General features: G+C 37.9%; 3 protein-coding genes and 2 long non-coding RNA genes across 5 annotated transcripts in view; 4 read left to right on the forward strand and 1 right to left on the reverse strand.

The window, feature by feature from the left end:
• The first annotated feature begins 246 nt into the window (after positions 1-246).
• LOC134092668 (synaptonemal complex protein 1-like) lies at positions 247-2,800 on the forward strand. Its single transcript, XM_062545696.1, has 12 exons — positions 247-300; positions 409-573; positions 656-723; positions 841-914; positions 996-1,054; positions 1,208-1,274; positions 1,412-1,485; positions 1,644-1,752; positions 1,868-1,962; positions 2,265-2,449; positions 2,559-2,626; positions 2,721-2,800. Exons 1-12 carry the CDS (start codon positions 247-249, stop codon positions 2,798-2,800), a joined length of 1,098 nt encoding a protein of 365 aa, XP_062401680.1.
• A 104-nt stretch (positions 2,801-2,904) lies between these two features.
• On the forward strand, positions 2,905-3,878 carry LOC134091725 (uncharacterized). The gene is made up of 4 exons (XR_009940139.1): positions 2,905-3,016; positions 3,270-3,374; positions 3,484-3,587; positions 3,766-3,878. It is a non-coding gene; the product is annotated as an uncharacterized LOC134091725 (long non-coding RNA).
• Positions 3,879-4,014: 136 nt separating this feature from the next.
• LOC134091726 (uncharacterized) lies at positions 4,015-5,265 on the forward strand. The gene is made up of 6 exons (XR_009940140.1): positions 4,015-4,087; positions 4,206-4,287; positions 4,604-4,666; positions 4,756-4,818; positions 4,904-4,966; positions 5,153-5,265. It is a non-coding gene; the product is annotated as an uncharacterized LOC134091726 (long non-coding RNA).
• A 97-nt stretch (positions 5,266-5,362) lies between these two features.
• LOC134091724 (synaptonemal complex protein 1-like) lies at positions 5,363-8,425 on the forward strand. Its single transcript, XM_062544349.1, has 10 exons — positions 5,363-5,469; positions 5,597-5,689; positions 6,485-6,559; positions 6,641-6,715; positions 6,857-6,928; positions 7,064-7,234; positions 7,395-7,469; positions 7,565-7,672; positions 7,826-7,894; positions 8,116-8,425. Exons 1-10 carry the CDS (start codon positions 5,443-5,445, stop codon positions 8,254-8,256), a joined length of 906 nt encoding a protein of 301 aa, XP_062400333.1. The 5' UTR covers positions 5,363-5,442; the 3' UTR covers positions 8,257-8,425.
• Positions 8,426-13,451: 5,026 nt separating this feature from the next.
• Positions 13,452-16,619, reverse strand: part of slc5a8l (solute carrier family 5 member 8, like) — an 11,676-nt gene continuing 8,508 nt past the window's right edge. The window contains exons 10-15 of the mRNA XM_062545062.1: positions 16,293-16,360; positions 15,964-16,050; positions 15,579-15,769; positions 15,074-15,177; positions 14,601-14,689; positions 13,452-14,426 (exon numbers count right to left, since the gene is read on the reverse strand). Coding sequence (XP_062401046.1) covers positions 14,307-14,426; positions 14,601-14,689; positions 15,074-15,177; positions 15,579-15,769; positions 15,964-16,050; positions 16,293-16,360 — 659 coding nt within the window. The 3' untranslated portion in view covers positions 13,452-14,306. The remainder of the gene's footprint in view (positions 14,427-14,600; positions 14,690-15,073; positions 15,178-15,578; positions 15,770-15,963; positions 16,051-16,292; positions 16,361-16,619) is intronic.

A 16,619-nucleotide genomic window follows, 5' to 3' on the forward strand; every position in this document is an offset into this window, starting at 1 on the left:
CTGCATAGGGTCTAGTAGGTTATTCTGATAGAGGAAGTCACACATTTGCTTGAAGACCACTTTCTCCAAAACCTTTGACAAGAAAGGAAGAAGGGAGACAGGTCTGTAGTTCTTCACATCAGTTGAATTAAGTGTACTTTTCTTCAGCAAAGGTGTAATATACTACATGACGATGGAATCTCATGATAAGTAGTTTTAATATCCTTGTTTACACTCAATGGATGGTGTTTCTCTGTGTGTGCTTGCATGTTCTCAGATGTATCAAAGAAGATAGCTGTTATGCCTATGGAGAAAGAAGAGGTGTGTCTGGTTGAAAGATTAATAGAATTAAAATCGTTTTTACTCTAGCTTGTGTATTAACAACTGTAGAGTCACTGTATATTCTATGTTTTATAAATGTTCTTTCAGATGCCAGTAAAATCTAGTCAGTTGTATTCTAAACTTTTCGAAGAAGCGGAAAAGATAAAAAACTGGAAGTCCAAACTAGACTCAGAGGTATCACAGAAAGACAGGAAATTGCAGGAAAATAAAAGAACAATTGAAACCCAGCGCAAGGCAATTCAGGAATTACAGGTAAAGACAATATTTATAAATACTGATTGTATTTGCCTTTGACATGATACGTTGTTTCATCTGTCTTTTGTGTTCTTTCAAGTTTGAAAATGAAAGTCTCAGCATGAAACTAGAGGAACAAATCAATGAAAACACAGACCTGAGGAATAAGTATGTGGAATGCATGATGTAACTTCAGTTTGTTTGCTTTCTCTCATGTATTCTAGTTGTACACTAATGTGTTATGTGTCATACATAGAATTGATTATCCACCTATGCCTTATACAGGACCAATGCCACCAGGAATTTGTGTAATATACTTAAAGACACATTTGAAAGATCTTCAGAGAACATTCATTTATGTAAGTTCTTATGTTTATTTGAAATATCAAGTGTTGCAGTATGTTCAGCAATAGAAAACTGGAGGCATTTTTTTTCTTTAGTTGAAGCTGAAAGAGAAGAAACGCACCACCTCTTCATGCAAAACAGTGAGACTATTCAGGTAAACTTTACAACAATAATTCAGCTTGGATTGGACAATAAATGTGAATTATGTGTAATAAATTCAAACCAAGTGAAGATGTTATATCTCATAGTAAACTGGAAAAGATAAATGTTTTAAATGGTGTTAAGTGTGTTTTTTATTCATTTTCAGCGCATGATTGATGCCTTTGAAGGGCTTCGGATTCAAGCAGAGCATGACCAGCAAGAAATGTCAAGAAGTACTGGCTTTTCTCTTTGGATACCATATATTTTAAAAGTAGACTAGATGTGTGAATGATTAGATTAATTTATGTTATTGTATGTTTTCTGGTGGATGACAACAATTGTAATAATAATACATCTGATGTCCATGCAGTCAGAGAGGGCCTACAACAGTTCGAGCATCTAAAAGAAACATTTGAAAAGGAATTCAGTTTGAAAGAAGAGGAGGTAATTAAATGTCCATCCAATGCTCCCTTTCAGGCATATAGTGATTGAATAGTTTGGGGGGGCCAGTTAAAAAAGAAAAGAAAAAAAAGAACATATCAGAAATCACAAAAACTGGGTGTCAGCAGATACTTTTTTACTGTATGCTTAATTGTTTTTAGGTTCTAACTCTTCAAACAAAACTTGCTAGTAAAGAGGATGAACTGAAGGAAATCTCTGTCAGTCTACAAGAAACCCAAGTGAAGTGCAATCGTCTCAATGAGACTGAAGGTACATGTGCATCATCTCAGAAATGTGTGTTTTGAGTATTAGAATTTCAGTAGTTAAAGTGACAGGAGGAAATTATGACACCTCTTTCAAGTGCCTGCTGTTGTGTAATTTGTAGCCCAACATAAAGACATGCTTCAGACATCTAGAGAAGAGCAGGACATCCTTGCAGAGAAACTACAAAGGACTGAGGTACTCCTCAAAGAAAGTGAGGTAAGATGTGCTTTAGCTCACATCTGATGATTGTTAGTCACTATGTCCATGATAACAGATTTATTGTTGATCCCTTTTAAGTACAACATAGTCTTGAGTAGTCTTAATGGTATTGGCTCTACATTTTAAAGGAATGGCAGTTAATAGCCAGCATCACATGGCCTACTGTAAACAATGTTGTTTAATATTTTATTCATGGCTGTTTTAGCAATCGTTATATTGTCATTATCTCAGAATAAGAGAAAGGTTGTTTTTTTGTGTAAGGTGTTAAACTATATGTTATTGTGTCTGCCTCCCCTCAGGAGAAAGCAGCAGCCATTGTGCACACACTGGATCTTGCTAAACAGGAGCATGAAAAGATTATTGCTGAGAAGGTGGTTAAGCAGGAGGAGCTGATCACAATCCAGGAACAGCAGGCAGATCAACTTTCTGAACTCCAACAGATAGTTCAGGCTTTGCAGGACACCCTCACAGCTGAGAAACAGAGGTGTGATGTGTTTAGCAACTGCCCTCCATTTCAGCTGTCTGTGTTGCACCTGTTTTGAAAGTCTTTGAGAGTCTGATTGATGTAAAACATTCGCTCAATACTCTTGCAGGGCAGAAGAACTGGAGGTCATGCTTACCTCAGCATCAGAGACACTTAACCAGAAAAACTCAGAATTTGGTAAGTTGCATTTTTAAGTGTGTCTGTTGTACAGGACTTGCACTGTGCATTTTAGAAGGGGGAATAAGAGTGAGTACTGTGCTGTCTATTCCAGGCAAAATCACTGAACAGAAAGGAGAAGCAGACAAACATATACAAATGCTTAAAACAGAATTGGTATTGTATCATTTTTAGAGAGAAATATTTTCCTTTTATGTACAGTACATGTTTACTGTTAGTGTAGTAGTGATAATACATTAGAAGGTGATATGTTGCAATACATCTTTCATTCAGGAGGAAAAGTGTAAGTCAGTTGTGACTTTGGAAAAGCAGATAGAAACAAATGAAACCCAAATACTAGAACTCACCAAGGAGGTTGAGAAGATAAATAGTGAAATCCTTCAATTGCAGGTAATCTTATTATGGCCAAAACATTTAGTATGCTCACTGCCTGTCTCCTCCAGACTGTCATACTTTGTCATCATATAAAAATGTATACATGATAAATATAAAAGTGATAAATATGTATTGGCGATCTAGAATTTCATATCATTTTGTCTGACCTGTGAAATTTATGACCTAGACTTCTGCTAGGTTCTGCTAGACTGCTATTGCCCCTCAGCAGTTCTTTGTGTGGTTTCTCCCTAAATTATGTGGTTTGTAGAGCAAAGTAACCATCTTGTCTGATGAACGTGAGGACTTGGAGAAAACCCTTGAAACAGCTATGAATGAACAGAAAACCTTGAAGGAAATTACACAACAGCTGGAGGTCTAGCTTAACATTGTGTTGTTATATTTAATACTTTCATTGTTAACATGCACCTTATATATTATGCAAATGAAAACCTTAAAATGATTTTTTTTTTTTTTTTTTAAAGACTAAGCTACAAGAATCTGAAGACCAGTTATCAGTTGCCCAAAGAGAGGAAGTAGAGTTAGAGAAGGAGATAGAGAGACTGAAGAAGGACACTGAGAAACATGAGTACGTTTTAGTGTTGTATACAATGTTGTGTATTGAAGAGCCAATTGATTACATTTAAATGAAATATTAAACTTGATATTTTGTGACATTGTATTGATATGACAGTGTTAACTGGTATTTCTCTATTAAATGTATTTCATGAACCTTGGTAACATCACAGATTTAATGTTTGCATTAGGGAGGAATGTAAGAAACTGACAGAAAATTTGAATCAGCTGATGATACAGAAGAACACAATTCTGCAACAAGTGGAAGGGAGCACATCTGAGACTAAGGCTCTTGAAAGCCTTCTCAAGGTTTTGTTGACTTATTTTCCATGTACTGTAAAAGCCCCATGATACTGCAGAACTTATTAGAAAGCGTCTGTCAAAATTGTTAATTCAGCAGATGTCACAAAGCTAATTGCTGAAATTGTATGATTTTGAACAGGAAAGTAAATTAAATGAAGAGAAGAGTAAGAATGAACTTGTGCATCTAGAGGAAGAAAAACAGGAACTGAAGTAAGAAATCTGCCAGTATTGCAAAAAAAAAAAAGGAAAAGAATGTGTGGATTAATTATGTGTTATGCATTTATTATTTTGTTGTGCAGTTTTCACTTAAGTAATTGTGCAATTTTAGAGCGGAATTGAAGGCACTCCATGCTAAACTTGAAGAGCAGCATCAACAAACTGAAGAACTTCAGGAGAAGCTTGATGCATGTGTAAGACTATATTTTAACATAATTATTCAATACGTTTTGAATAGATGTTTGAATCATATTCAGAGAGTTTGCCTTACACTTGGTCAACTGATAAGGTTATTTTAAAGTCATATGTTGACGAATTTCCATACAAAAATATGGATGCTATTCAGTGAACAATTTGAATTTCAAATGGTAAAAGCATTTAAATGTTAGTGAAATGGAACTATTTCTATCCATGGAAGTCCTTGCTTTAAACTGATTGTGTTTTGGCCTCATGTTTTCAGAGCTTGAGAAAACTTCTCTGAAACTGATTATCACTTTCTTCTTCCTTTAGAGTAAAACTTCACAGAATGAAGCAACTAAAAAGGACAAGCAAGTGAAAGCTTTAGAGCTTAAGGTGAAATGTACACTCATAATTCTTGTGCACTTTCTGTTGAACCACAGTCTTCTTTCTAGAACTTTACAATTATTTTCTTATCCTTTTAGCTGGGCACTTTGAAAACAAAATTGGACAACAAAACAAAGGCACATGATGACATCCAGAAAGAGGTAAGATAACAGCATAACAGCATATACAGTACACAATAATCTGTATAGAAATAACCATCTGCTTCCTTTACATGTATTTACCCAGAATAAAGGCCTTCTGAAGCAGATCAGCGCAAGTAAAGAAGAAAATACTCAGTTAGAAACAGAGGTTGGCATGCTATTATGTTTTTGCTTACAATTGCTATTGTATCTCTCATCCCATGCATAGTTGGGAGATAGCTGGAATTGAGCTATACGTACACTGAATCCCTGTTGTTACTTTACCTCCTAATGCAATTGTAGTAATCCATTTGCATTCATTGTGATGTGTTCTTGTCGCTTGATTTTGTTCCAGATTACTAAATTGAAAGAGGAGTCGCAGAGGGTTCAGAGGTGTCATGAGGAGGAACTTCAGAGAGTCAGCAGTGACCTTACTGCCAAATCAGGCTCAGAGGCAGAGCTCCAAGAGGAGGTTTCAAGAAGCTCAACTTTTACTATTGAATAGGAGGGGTTTTGTTATGCTGTGCTGGATAAGAAAATATGTTGTTGTTTTTGTCACAGGTGAAGAAATTTAAACAAGCTGCTGCTGAAGCTCTCAAAAACAAAGAAGATTCAGAGATTAAATGTCAACACAAGATATCAGACATGGTTGCATTAATGGACAAGCACAAGGTACAGTATATTAGTACATATTGCACCTCATAATAAAGTCATATTAACATTTTAGTTACGAAATAGATGTAGTAAATAAATAATCATATTTCTTCATACACAATTGTCATTTGTTATATTCTTCCAGAATCAATACGACAAAATGGTTAAGGAGAAAGACTCTGAGCTTGATGAGAGGATGAAGAAGGCCATTGAGATTAGTGCCAGTAAAACATCATTAGTGAGTAACTAATTCAAACATGCTATTCCTGTAGAAAACATAGGAATAGTCCAAGTACATGCCTGCAGGATGGTAGGGAGAAACATAATTCCTGAATATAATGTTATAATGTAATAGATGTACAGTGAGCAGAATTTAAGTATGGCTGCATATGGCTTCTTTTTTTTTTTTTTTTTTTTTTTAATGTACAGATCAAAATGACATTAGCCTAATAACTGGTTTGAGTAAAGGCTATATGTTTAGTCTATTGAATAACTTGATGATAGAGAAGACAAACCATTTTGTGGAATGATGTATCATCCTATGAAATTTGCAACGATGTCAACGATGGCCTAGCAACTGGTTTGAGTAAAGGCTATATGTTTAACCTATTGAATAACTTGATGATAGAAAAGACAAACCATTTTGTGGAATGCTGCAACATCATTTGAAATTTGCAACGATGTTACTCCAAAACAATCTCTAGTAGCCTATAAGCCAGGGATCACGTTCCTTCTACCACTCGCTGTCTGTAGCTGATCATGCTCACGTGTGTGGCACTGAAACGTCCTTAAAGCAACACTAAAGCACTTTTCCTCTGTCACACACATGCTATTTATTTATCCAGTAAATAACGATGTCCACAGACAAGGTAGAGTATGTTGCATGATTTTATGAAAATATGATGTATTGCGACATTGAGGTAAGTCAGATTTGTAGACTTTAAAATGAGGTCTAACATTCAGAACACATTGTAAAAGAGACATTAGGATAATAGTTACTCCAGTGTTAAGTGTTTTTTTGTTTGCTTGGTAGGAACTGGAGCTGTCTCAGTTGCAAATTCAGAATGGACACATAACACAACAGCTTGAAAATGAAAAAAAAGAAACGGTAAGACTTAACATGAATTGAAATGAAAGGAAAAGAAGGCACAACATTTTTATAATGATTTGTTTGTTTGTTGATTGCTAGGCACATCTTACTCAAGAAGTGAAGGAACTCAAAACATCCCTGAAATCGCAGAAAAATGACCATAAGCAAATAGAGGTTGGTGTTTTCAACTTAGTTGCAGTCCAACTCTCAGTCATGGTACTTCCTACCAGTGTAGCAGTGTACTTGTTTTTGTATAGATATGAATGTTTTGGTAAACTGAAAGGATACATTGACTTTTCTATTTCTCTATTGAAGGAAAACCTGGAGAAAGACATTAAAGATTTGAAAAAACAAATGAAATCGTTAAAAAAAGACAAACCTCAAGTGGTAAGAACAAATGAATTTACCAGAGATAGGGAATAACACATTTTATATACAACGTAGTTGACTGAGCGCAAAAACAATACAAAAAAATCCAGTTTACTAAGGGAACCACAATCATAATCCTTTCTATGTCATTAGATACCTGAAATAAGTGCACCAGAGTTGACCAGAAAAGTCCAAAGAGGTTTGGCCACCCCAAAAGTGTCCACTTCTAAGAGGTCAGCATTTGCAACAACAGAAATGGAAGATGACCCTTTCTTTGCAACGCCATCCAGACGTGCAACCAGGAATGTTTTTGAAACACCTCAAGTGAGTTCACAGTGAAGCCATAAATATGTTAACAGGAACAATGATTATGGTCTTAACAGTATTTCTCGGCTGCTGTAGCTGTAGTCAGTCACTCTAACCATCATGACCTCCGGTGTAACTTTTACTACTGGCCTAATATTAACCCTTTTCTTTTTTAAAGACAAATGTAAAAGATGTCCACCAGACCCCATCCAGGACCTTAGGGAGTAAAATTGGAGCCACACCTCGAATTAAAGTAACATTTTCTACTTTTTAACACTGGTCTCTTCAATGAGTAACGAGGACATATTGTATCTAACCGAGTTGTTTGTTTTTCTCTGTTTGGATCAGTCTTTCAGAATCCGAACCCCACCCTCAAGTGAAAAGTCTGTGCCGTGGCAAAAAAACACTTTAGAGCTAGACCCAAAATCAGATAGCTCAGAAGCAACTGACTTGCTGGTAATGTATAGGCCCCCCCCCCCCCCCCCCCCCCCTATTCATCTCATGTCTTCACCTTTATTTTTCAGTCAATCACTGAAGCATCTGTCTTCCCTTATTTTATCGCCTTTGCCTATGATCATGTCAGTGTCCATAACCTGCTACATTTTGCAGGGGTTTGAAAATGCCACACCAAGCCATTTTTCGGCACCACTGAAGAAGACTTTGGCTCTCGACCTAAAGGTAATCTGGTAGAGTTGACAGTTATTTATCCAGTCTTGACAAAAAAGTATTCCACAATTAATATTTTGTCAGCTAAGTTAATTTTCTTCAGTATAGTGTAACATCTACATCTGTCTACAGTCAGTCCACTGTAGTACGAGATCAGTAGCATCTATTTGAGACTGAATGTTTCCATCTGTCCTCTGTAAGATTTAAGTCAGTTATTCTGTCTCTCAACTCAGACTCCAAGTCCAGCTATCCAGAAATCTCCAGGAGCAGCATTGAAGCTGGCTGCTATGAAGAGAATGAGAGATGCTGGGTGGACAGCAGTTGCCAATTCAGACAGAAAGAAAAAGAGAGACACTGAGAAAATCTTTGCCTAGGACATTTTCAAAGAACCTTGAAGTGGCATACCTCCAACCCTGAATGATAAATCCACTGACAAGGTTTTAAACATTTATTTACTGGACTATTTACAGTTATTGCAATTTATTATTACAGTTATTGACTTGATTCAGTTCAGAACAATATATTTACAGTTTATGCATGAAATGCTTGATTTATATGCTTATTTATTTACTTATTTATGTGTCTGTATAAACTATAATTACTGTTATTTATACTCAATCTGTTGTACACTTGGCTATTTACTATACAGCATTTTTTTCCCATTTTGTTACCATTAGTATGTTTTTGTTATTATATTTGGCATTTATCATAATTATTCTTAATAAACACATTTAACATATTTGGTTTAGTGTCTTCAACCTTACATATGGCATGTGCTTGTGATTAGTTAGCTCTTTGAGTGTGACATTGCATCGGCATCACAGGGTAGTTACACCAGGTGCGTGAAGCGTTCCGTTTGCAAAGCGTATGCTGCAGCAGTTAATAATCACTAAAATCAATGGAAGTAGCTACAGCAGAAGTGACCGTGGCGCGTACATTAAAAAGAGATAGACCAGTCTTCTAATTTCACGAGTCACGAACGGAACACTTCAGTTACGCGCCTGATGTAGCTCCCCTGTCAGTCACCAGTTGTGAGCTAATTGGTCATAACTTTAGATGTGACCGTATAATTTGTTTACAACCACAGGCCCTATATAACTAAATAATGTGAATCTTGCTTTTGACCAATTAAGGCAAATAAGTGATTCTCCTGGTCTAGTAATCATCAGTCATATCATCTCACTTTGGTTGTACATATACATTGCTTACAGTATTCCCTTATTTCTGCTTGTTTGATGAGCATAGCATACAGTATGGAATGCAAAATCACAAATCATTTTCTAAATGCCGCAATCCTGCATGTCATTTCAAAGTCTCAGGGATCAAAGGTTTAAAACAGCTTTAAATGAAAAGTTTTGGCTCTCCTCATTACCCTGCCAGACACTTGAGGAATCATGATGCTTTGGACCAAAGTTCCGTATTCCCTACTAGGCCCATGCTCATTCAATTCAAGACCACCGCGATGGGAAAGTCTTAAAAGTAGAAGCCTGATTAGGGGTCCTCTCCGTCACGTCGTTTAGGAATTCTAGTCGGAATGGAGCAGGCTGAGCTGGAAATGTCTGCTCCATGGTGACCACTCCATCAACAGGGTTCATCTGTGTCCCATCGTAGAGCCCACCAGAAATGACTAGTGTGTCTTCAGGAGGTGTAAACAAGTCCACTATGTTTAATTTTAAAAAGAATGAGAAAACATGTTAATGGCAAAGTGAATGAGAAAACATGTTAAAGGAATAGTTCGGAATTTTGGACATAGGACCTAATTTCCAACTTTACCGAGGTGATATAGGTCGGTGGAGACCGTTTTTATCGCGTTTAGCCCCTTCCTTCAGTTGCAGCGTCCCCCTTTGCTAACGCTGGTTTTGAGCTAACACATTTCTACGGTAACATCAGTCTGACATCAACAACAGTCTTACTCCACCGCACACCCGAGACAAGTCAATTAAATCGTCGGACTATCGATATACATGTCCGTGTTGATAGAATAATTTTAGAAATAAAACTAACCTTGCAACTCAATGATTTATTACATTTTGAGGGACTAGTTTCTCAATATCAATCCGCCACTGCCATACAGGGAACAAAGTAGGCTATTGCAATGCGATGCAAGGTTCGTTTTATTTCTAACATGGTTCTATCAACACTAGGCATGTGCATCGATAGTCTGACGTTAAAATGTATTTGTTTCGGGTGTTCTGTGGAGTGTTTTCAGTGGCAGGCTGGATGTTACCGTTGACTTGCGTTATCTTGGCACCAGATTAGCACGAGATGAACGCTGCAACTCATAGGAAGGGCAGAAATTCACTGAAAATGGTCTTCACCGACCTATATCACCCAGACTGAGTTGGAAATTAGGTCCTATGTCCAAAATTCCGAACTATTGCTTTAATGGCAAAGTGTCTATCAGCTGCCAATCATGCCTCTATTGGGTATTGACAATTGAGTGTTGTATTTAATTCAATTAATAATAAGTTTGTCTCTGAAATGGGAAGAAGGAATTACCTGTGTCATCTCTACAGTAGAGTCTCTGATGAGTGAATGGGAGCATTCTCTGTCTGCGCTTTCTAAGGGTGTAAACTATTAATGCAAGCACAACCACCCCAAGGACAGTACCTAAGACCACAGTCAGTGCCATCTCTGAAGAGTTCAGCCCCCCACCTGTTAAAAGAGCAACAGAGTATAGCAGTTTTAAATGATTAAAGAATAACAACTTGAATAATTAGAAGATGGACAGCTTAATTCATTTGGCACTTTATTATCTTCATACCAGGATTAGTTTCTGTTGTGTTGGTTGAGTTGGTTGTGATCACACTGGATGTAGGAGTTGAAGTAGAAGTTGAAGTTGCTTTGGGTGTAGAGTCAGTAGTTGCAGTAACACTGGGTGTAGAGTCAGTAGTTGCAGTTGCTTTGGGTGTAGAGTCTGTAGTTGCAGCTACAGTGGGTGTAGAGTCAGTAGTTGCCACTACAGTGGGTGTAGAGTCAGTAGTTGCAGCTACAGTGGGTGTAGAGTCAGTAGTTGCAGCTACAGTGGGTGTAGAGTCAGTAGTTGCAGTTACAATGGGTGTAGAGTCAGTAGTTTCACTTTGGCTGGTTTTGAATTGTGTGGTTTGAACCTCTGTGCTCCATATACTGGCTGTGGATGGCTGTGACGATGTTGAGTTGGGCTGAGACGATGTTGAGTTGGGCTGAGACGATGTTGAGTTGGGCTGAGACAATGTTGAGTTGGGCTGAGACAACGTTGAGTTGGGCTGAGACAACGTTGAGTTGGGCTGAGACAACGTTGAGTTGGGCTGAGAAGTGACTGTTGTTGACACATTCTGATTATGGGATATTGAGGGTGTTGTCTCATTTCTAGGAACATCAGCTGTAGCAGTGCTCAATAGGAGTATAAACGTCAGGAGGAGTAGCTTTTGAATGATTATTTTCATGGTCGTCATGTTGTAAAATCTGTGAAAATAAGAAAAAGAGCATGTCATCAATACATTTTATCTTGATAAATACAACATAGCCCTCTGTATTCCTTTTACTATTGTTTCTGAAAGAAGACATTCTCTTCTCAATCTGTGCCAGATATAGTCTGGGACCTCTGTGTTTCAATTGGTCACATTAAATGTGCAGGCCCAGACGCATGCAAAAACATAAATAAAAAAGATGCATCATTGTCTAAAATGAAAACTACAACTTTTGTGAGATGTTATTAAAGTATCTTAGAATAGGTGTATTTTTTCATTTTAAACATCATAAATCTCTATACATGGCTGTTTATTACATGATAACGGCCTGAAGTTTTACAAGAACTTCAAGAGTAATTGTTTTACAGTTTACAGTACGAGTGACTATTTCCTGCTTGGTTATTATTTCAACATGGCTATATGGCCTAAAATAATGCGGGTGTCATGTTTTTGGATTTTTTGGGATGGATTTTGTCATTTCATCCTTAGTCATCTTCAGTTTATCAAGTTAAAAAAACACAACACCTCAGATGCGAGTTGAAACACATTTTAAATACATTTGAACAAACAGGGTTAAAATGTAATCCCGGTTTACTGTTACGACTTACATCTCTAAAGGGCAGATTTAGACATTAATAGTCATACTAATCCTAATAAACCGGCTAAATAAATCCTAGAAAACTATAAATTATTTGGACAGCAAACAATTTGACATGTAGGTCAAAGTCACATATCCATACCCACAGCCATTGTGCCTACTGCCTATTCTATTTGCCTGTCAATCATGAGGACCAGTAGCCTATGACCAAAAATAATACGGAAAACAAAAGCCACATGTTGAGGTTTGATTAAGCAGCTAGTTTTTATATGATCTTCACATTCATTTAAGAAATTATTTGATGTGAGTATGGGTATATGGTCATATGGGAACACACATGTTATTCTCACTAGCCACTCAGACTATGCGCTATGTAGTTGTAGTGTGGGATAGATGCCCTCCGCACAAAAATGTAAGGAAAGATTTCACGACACAACATTGTCTGAAGATACCAGAGCCTACGGTCAATGTCAAATCCGCTGTTTGTTGGTATTGCAAAGGTTACTGTATAGGCCTACCAGGTGGTTTGCTAGTTTTAGATTCATAATTCCTAGTTGTTGCTTTAAGGTTAATTTTAGTGAAATGTATATTTATATATAGAGGGAAAACCACTGCAAGTATTCTCAGCCATTTACTCACCTCACCTGTATGAGAAAGTCCAGGAAAGTCCAACCAGGTACTTGGTGTCTCGTTCACTATGAACTCCTGTTGTCCTTTCCCCTCTAGACCTCTTACTGATTATCCTCCACTCCCTAAAGACCAGAGGCCGTTCACAGCTCTCCCTGCCTGCGTCACCCAGCAAAACAGGTGGGCGGACCTGTGCAGTGCAAACTTCCTGTGCGGGAGAGTTGTCACGGTGATAGGTTTGTCACAGTGCTTCCTGCTGAGTTTGTGTGCAAGCAAGTTTCACTCTCCATTTCTTCAGAGCACACTGTTTTGAAGACACAATTGTTTGCGTTTGTGAGCTCTGTCTGGGTTGAATAATACACCACTGATACTGTAGTATCACAACAAGCCTTCAAAGAGTTTGAACTTTGAACTGATTTCATTCAGTTAATGAGACAGCAACTTCATTCCAAATTCTTGATTGGGAAAAAATCTATTATATAAAATATTTAAGATTAAATAATTTTGCCCCACAAATTACACAAAATGACAATACACATCAGTCTATGAATGAGCAAAAGTTACAGTAAGTTATTCATAGTCATTGACGTCAGAAGTTAGAAGACTGTGTTTAAGCATGTCTTAATGGCTGTGCAGCATTGTTTTACTATACATTGTTTTAGACTGTATTTTGCGATTTAACCACCCAAAAAATGCAATCTAGTTTCTTTAAAAGCCCACACTTTTCTTATTTGGTAAGTATACCTGAGTGTCGACAGTGCTCAACACATTATTATATTGTAGTTGACCTTTGGTTTTCCAACATCCAACTTAACATTTAAAATGTAAATAAATAACTTCACAAATAAAAAAAAAGTCTATTGTTTAATGTAATTATTAGGGACACATTTTTTTTCACTTTAATCTACTATTTCTTGGTTTAAATTAGTATTTTACCTGGTTGCACCACCTGACAGTGCAGTTGTGCCACCTGATTTGCTGTTTTCAAATTATACAGGCAATACAATAAAGAGAAAGTTTTACATTGGTTACACCACCTGACATGTAAACTGTACAAGTCCAACTATGAAGAGACAGTAACTATTTTATCCATATTTGAGAGATTTACAAACTTTTCACTCACTAAAGGCCACTTGGGGTCCTCTTGATGAGGCAATATCATGTTTACTCCTGTTTACTCTTGATGAGGCAGTATCCTGTTTATCCTGTTGACATTATCATATAGACAATCCTTTTTTTTCGATTTTCCAAACCATTTAAGAGCTAGTAAACTAATAAATAAAATAGCAAATAGAATACAATAATAAAATTATGCCCCCATATTTATTTCACATAGTTACTGCTCGGACAGTTGACAAAATATAAAATATATATCATTTTTATGATAATATGTTCAAATTATACAGGTTTTATAGAATAAAATGATGCTTGTTTTGAATCATTTAAAATTATTTTAAACCAAAGTAATGGACTTGGACACAGACATCTGCATGTCACATAAATGACCGGTATACAGCACCTCTTTGCCATTTTTTGCATTTGTGTAGAAAAAAACAACACCCAACGAGTCAAAGTGCAGTCAGTGTATGCCAAAGTACAGTGCAATTCAGGTTTCATTTACAGGAAAGAATCACGTGTAATGATTAACCGATACGCTTAGCGTGTCAAATTGCTTTGCCAATACAGGGTGTTGTCTGTGGTGGTAGGTGGTGTTTGTCCATTCCAGATGGCTCTGGCTGATCCTGGCTCTTCAGAACCGTGTGATCTTGTCCATGTCCTTTTCTTTAGTCTCCAGCTCGATGTCGCTAAACTCCGGGTTGTCAATTCCCTGCTTGCCATCAGGATGTACCTTCTCTGTGAGTTCAGAAGTCTGTACGGGCAGAAAACAGAAAAATTAACCATAGTTTTGTACATGTACTTTCACCCGGAAGTCATGCATGTCTTGATAGCAATGCAAAAACACGGAAATAACAAAACCCCATTGTTCATTTATGGGCTGCCTGGAAATATCGATTCAGTGAGCCAAGAGTGAACCTTGCTGTACCTCTGTGGAGTGTCTTTTACAGCCAAAGCAGATCAGGTCGTTCTTGCCAATGAAAAGCTCTGGACGAACCTTCTCATTCTTGCATCCGCCTGTAAGGGAGAAATGACTGTGAGCACTGATGGATCCTACTAGCAGTCCAGTCATCTGCAGACACTCACATTCACTTACACGAGTTCCACGAGTTCAGTGGTGTCAGAGATTCCCTCTCGATCCTTGATTTGAGTTTTACTGATAAGTTGGTTTTCTAAAATTAGTACTGCAAACGTTCTTCCATTTATAACAACTGCAGATTAAAGTATGCAGGCTCTCTTGCATGCGTATAGATCAGCATCTTACAGTAAACATGGGTTTAGCCAAAACATTGTTTTGACAGCGTTGACATAGCTAAATGCCCAAAGAGTGCAGATACCAAAAACAGGGACCTGCGTATTAGAGAGGATTGCTCAGCTTCATCTGGGGGGAAGTAGACTCACCTGTGGCGAGGCTGACTACCAGACCGACCACCATGGTGATGATTGTGCCTAGAGGGCAGAAGTACAGGTAGGATAGAGAGTACCAGCTGTCTGCCAGGGCCGGCCTATGGGTATGGACACAAGGGGAGAGTCACAGCTCTATTCTTCCATCATGTCCATAATCAGCTCACTTTTCATCTGGAGTTCTTAGTGAGTTCTTAGTGACATACTGTATACTGTATGAAGCCATACTATGAACCATATCACTGTCATGAGGCACTGCACTGTTATTATTTAGGCTCAGTGTGCACCATTCAACAATCTATTTTTAATTCATAGTGTTCAATATTTCTGCTATTTATTCTTATTACAGTATTACTGGATTATTCAGTTGGCTATTATAACAAGTACATTTCCCCAGTGTAATACAGTCTTATCATATCTTATCTTTACAAATAGTCGGATATGTGTTTTGAGTGGAACAATCGTTTGGCTTCTATCTGAAGGCCCATTTCAGGAGCGAGACCTGGGCACTGAGGTGGTGAGATCCATTGTGGTTGTCCATGGAGTCATGGTGGTGAAGTTTGTGTCCACGGTGCAGCCAGCCGTGGAGAGAGGGAGTGGGTTCGTCTTATCTGGACCAGGAGGGTAGATCTGGGCTCCGATGCCTACCCAGAGAGTGATGACCAGCCCACTAATCAGCCCGCTTAGTCCTCCCTACAGAGTTTCGGCAAGAACAAAGGTCAGCATGTATAAAACTTATCAAGAGATCACATACCTAACACAATGTACAAAGTGTGAATTCAAATCTCTGGCCATCGGTGTATTGTAAGGGCATGTCACACTTTGTGTGTGGCTACAGATAATCTTCTGTGTATCTTTGGTTAATCATTGTGTGAATAAATTCTTACCGTTGAATTGGCACAACGGAAGAACATGCCCAGAAGATATAGTCCTAGCAGTGGTCCACTTATCATTCCAAATATAGACAACGCAGCCTTGAGGGGGAATGAGGGGAGATGTGGAGGAAAGAGGGGGAAAAAGAGAAAACCTTGCTGTTATGTGCATTAGCCAGCAGATGGCGATGGTGCGCTTCATTTTGAGAGCAAGGTTCCTCCTCTGATATCATATTCTGTTCCCAGGACAGCACTCCCACAGTACGCCGCACCATCCCAATCTGATATGATCCTGTGCCTTTTGTAGATGAGTTGTGTGTATGAGTTTCAGAGAGGAACGTTACCTGCAAGATACTGCCCATCAGTGAAGCAACTGCTGCCATTCCAATGCATACTCCACCAAAAAATACACCTGTGCAAGAACAAACCGTGAATACGTTAGCAGGGATAGGCACCAAAACACCATCCATTGTTTTAGTGTGGTTTTTATTTCAGATAATATCCTATGTTACTGCCTTCAGGGGGTCTATGTGTGCTTATTTTTAATGAATGGAGAAATGTCATCTGCTAGTCATTCGTTTGCCTCTGAAATAGTTTCTAGGGGAATGTCTCTGACTCATAATACTCATGCATGCTGATGTATACGTTACGTATCATTGTTTGTGTAGGTC

The sequence above is a fragment of the Sardina pilchardus genome, chromosome 9 (genome assembly GCF_963854185.1).
Source record: "Sardina pilchardus chromosome 9, fSarPil1.1, whole genome shotgun sequence".
Classification (NCBI taxonomy): Eukaryota; Metazoa; Chordata; class Actinopteri; order Clupeiformes; family Clupeidae; genus Sardina; species Sardina pilchardus.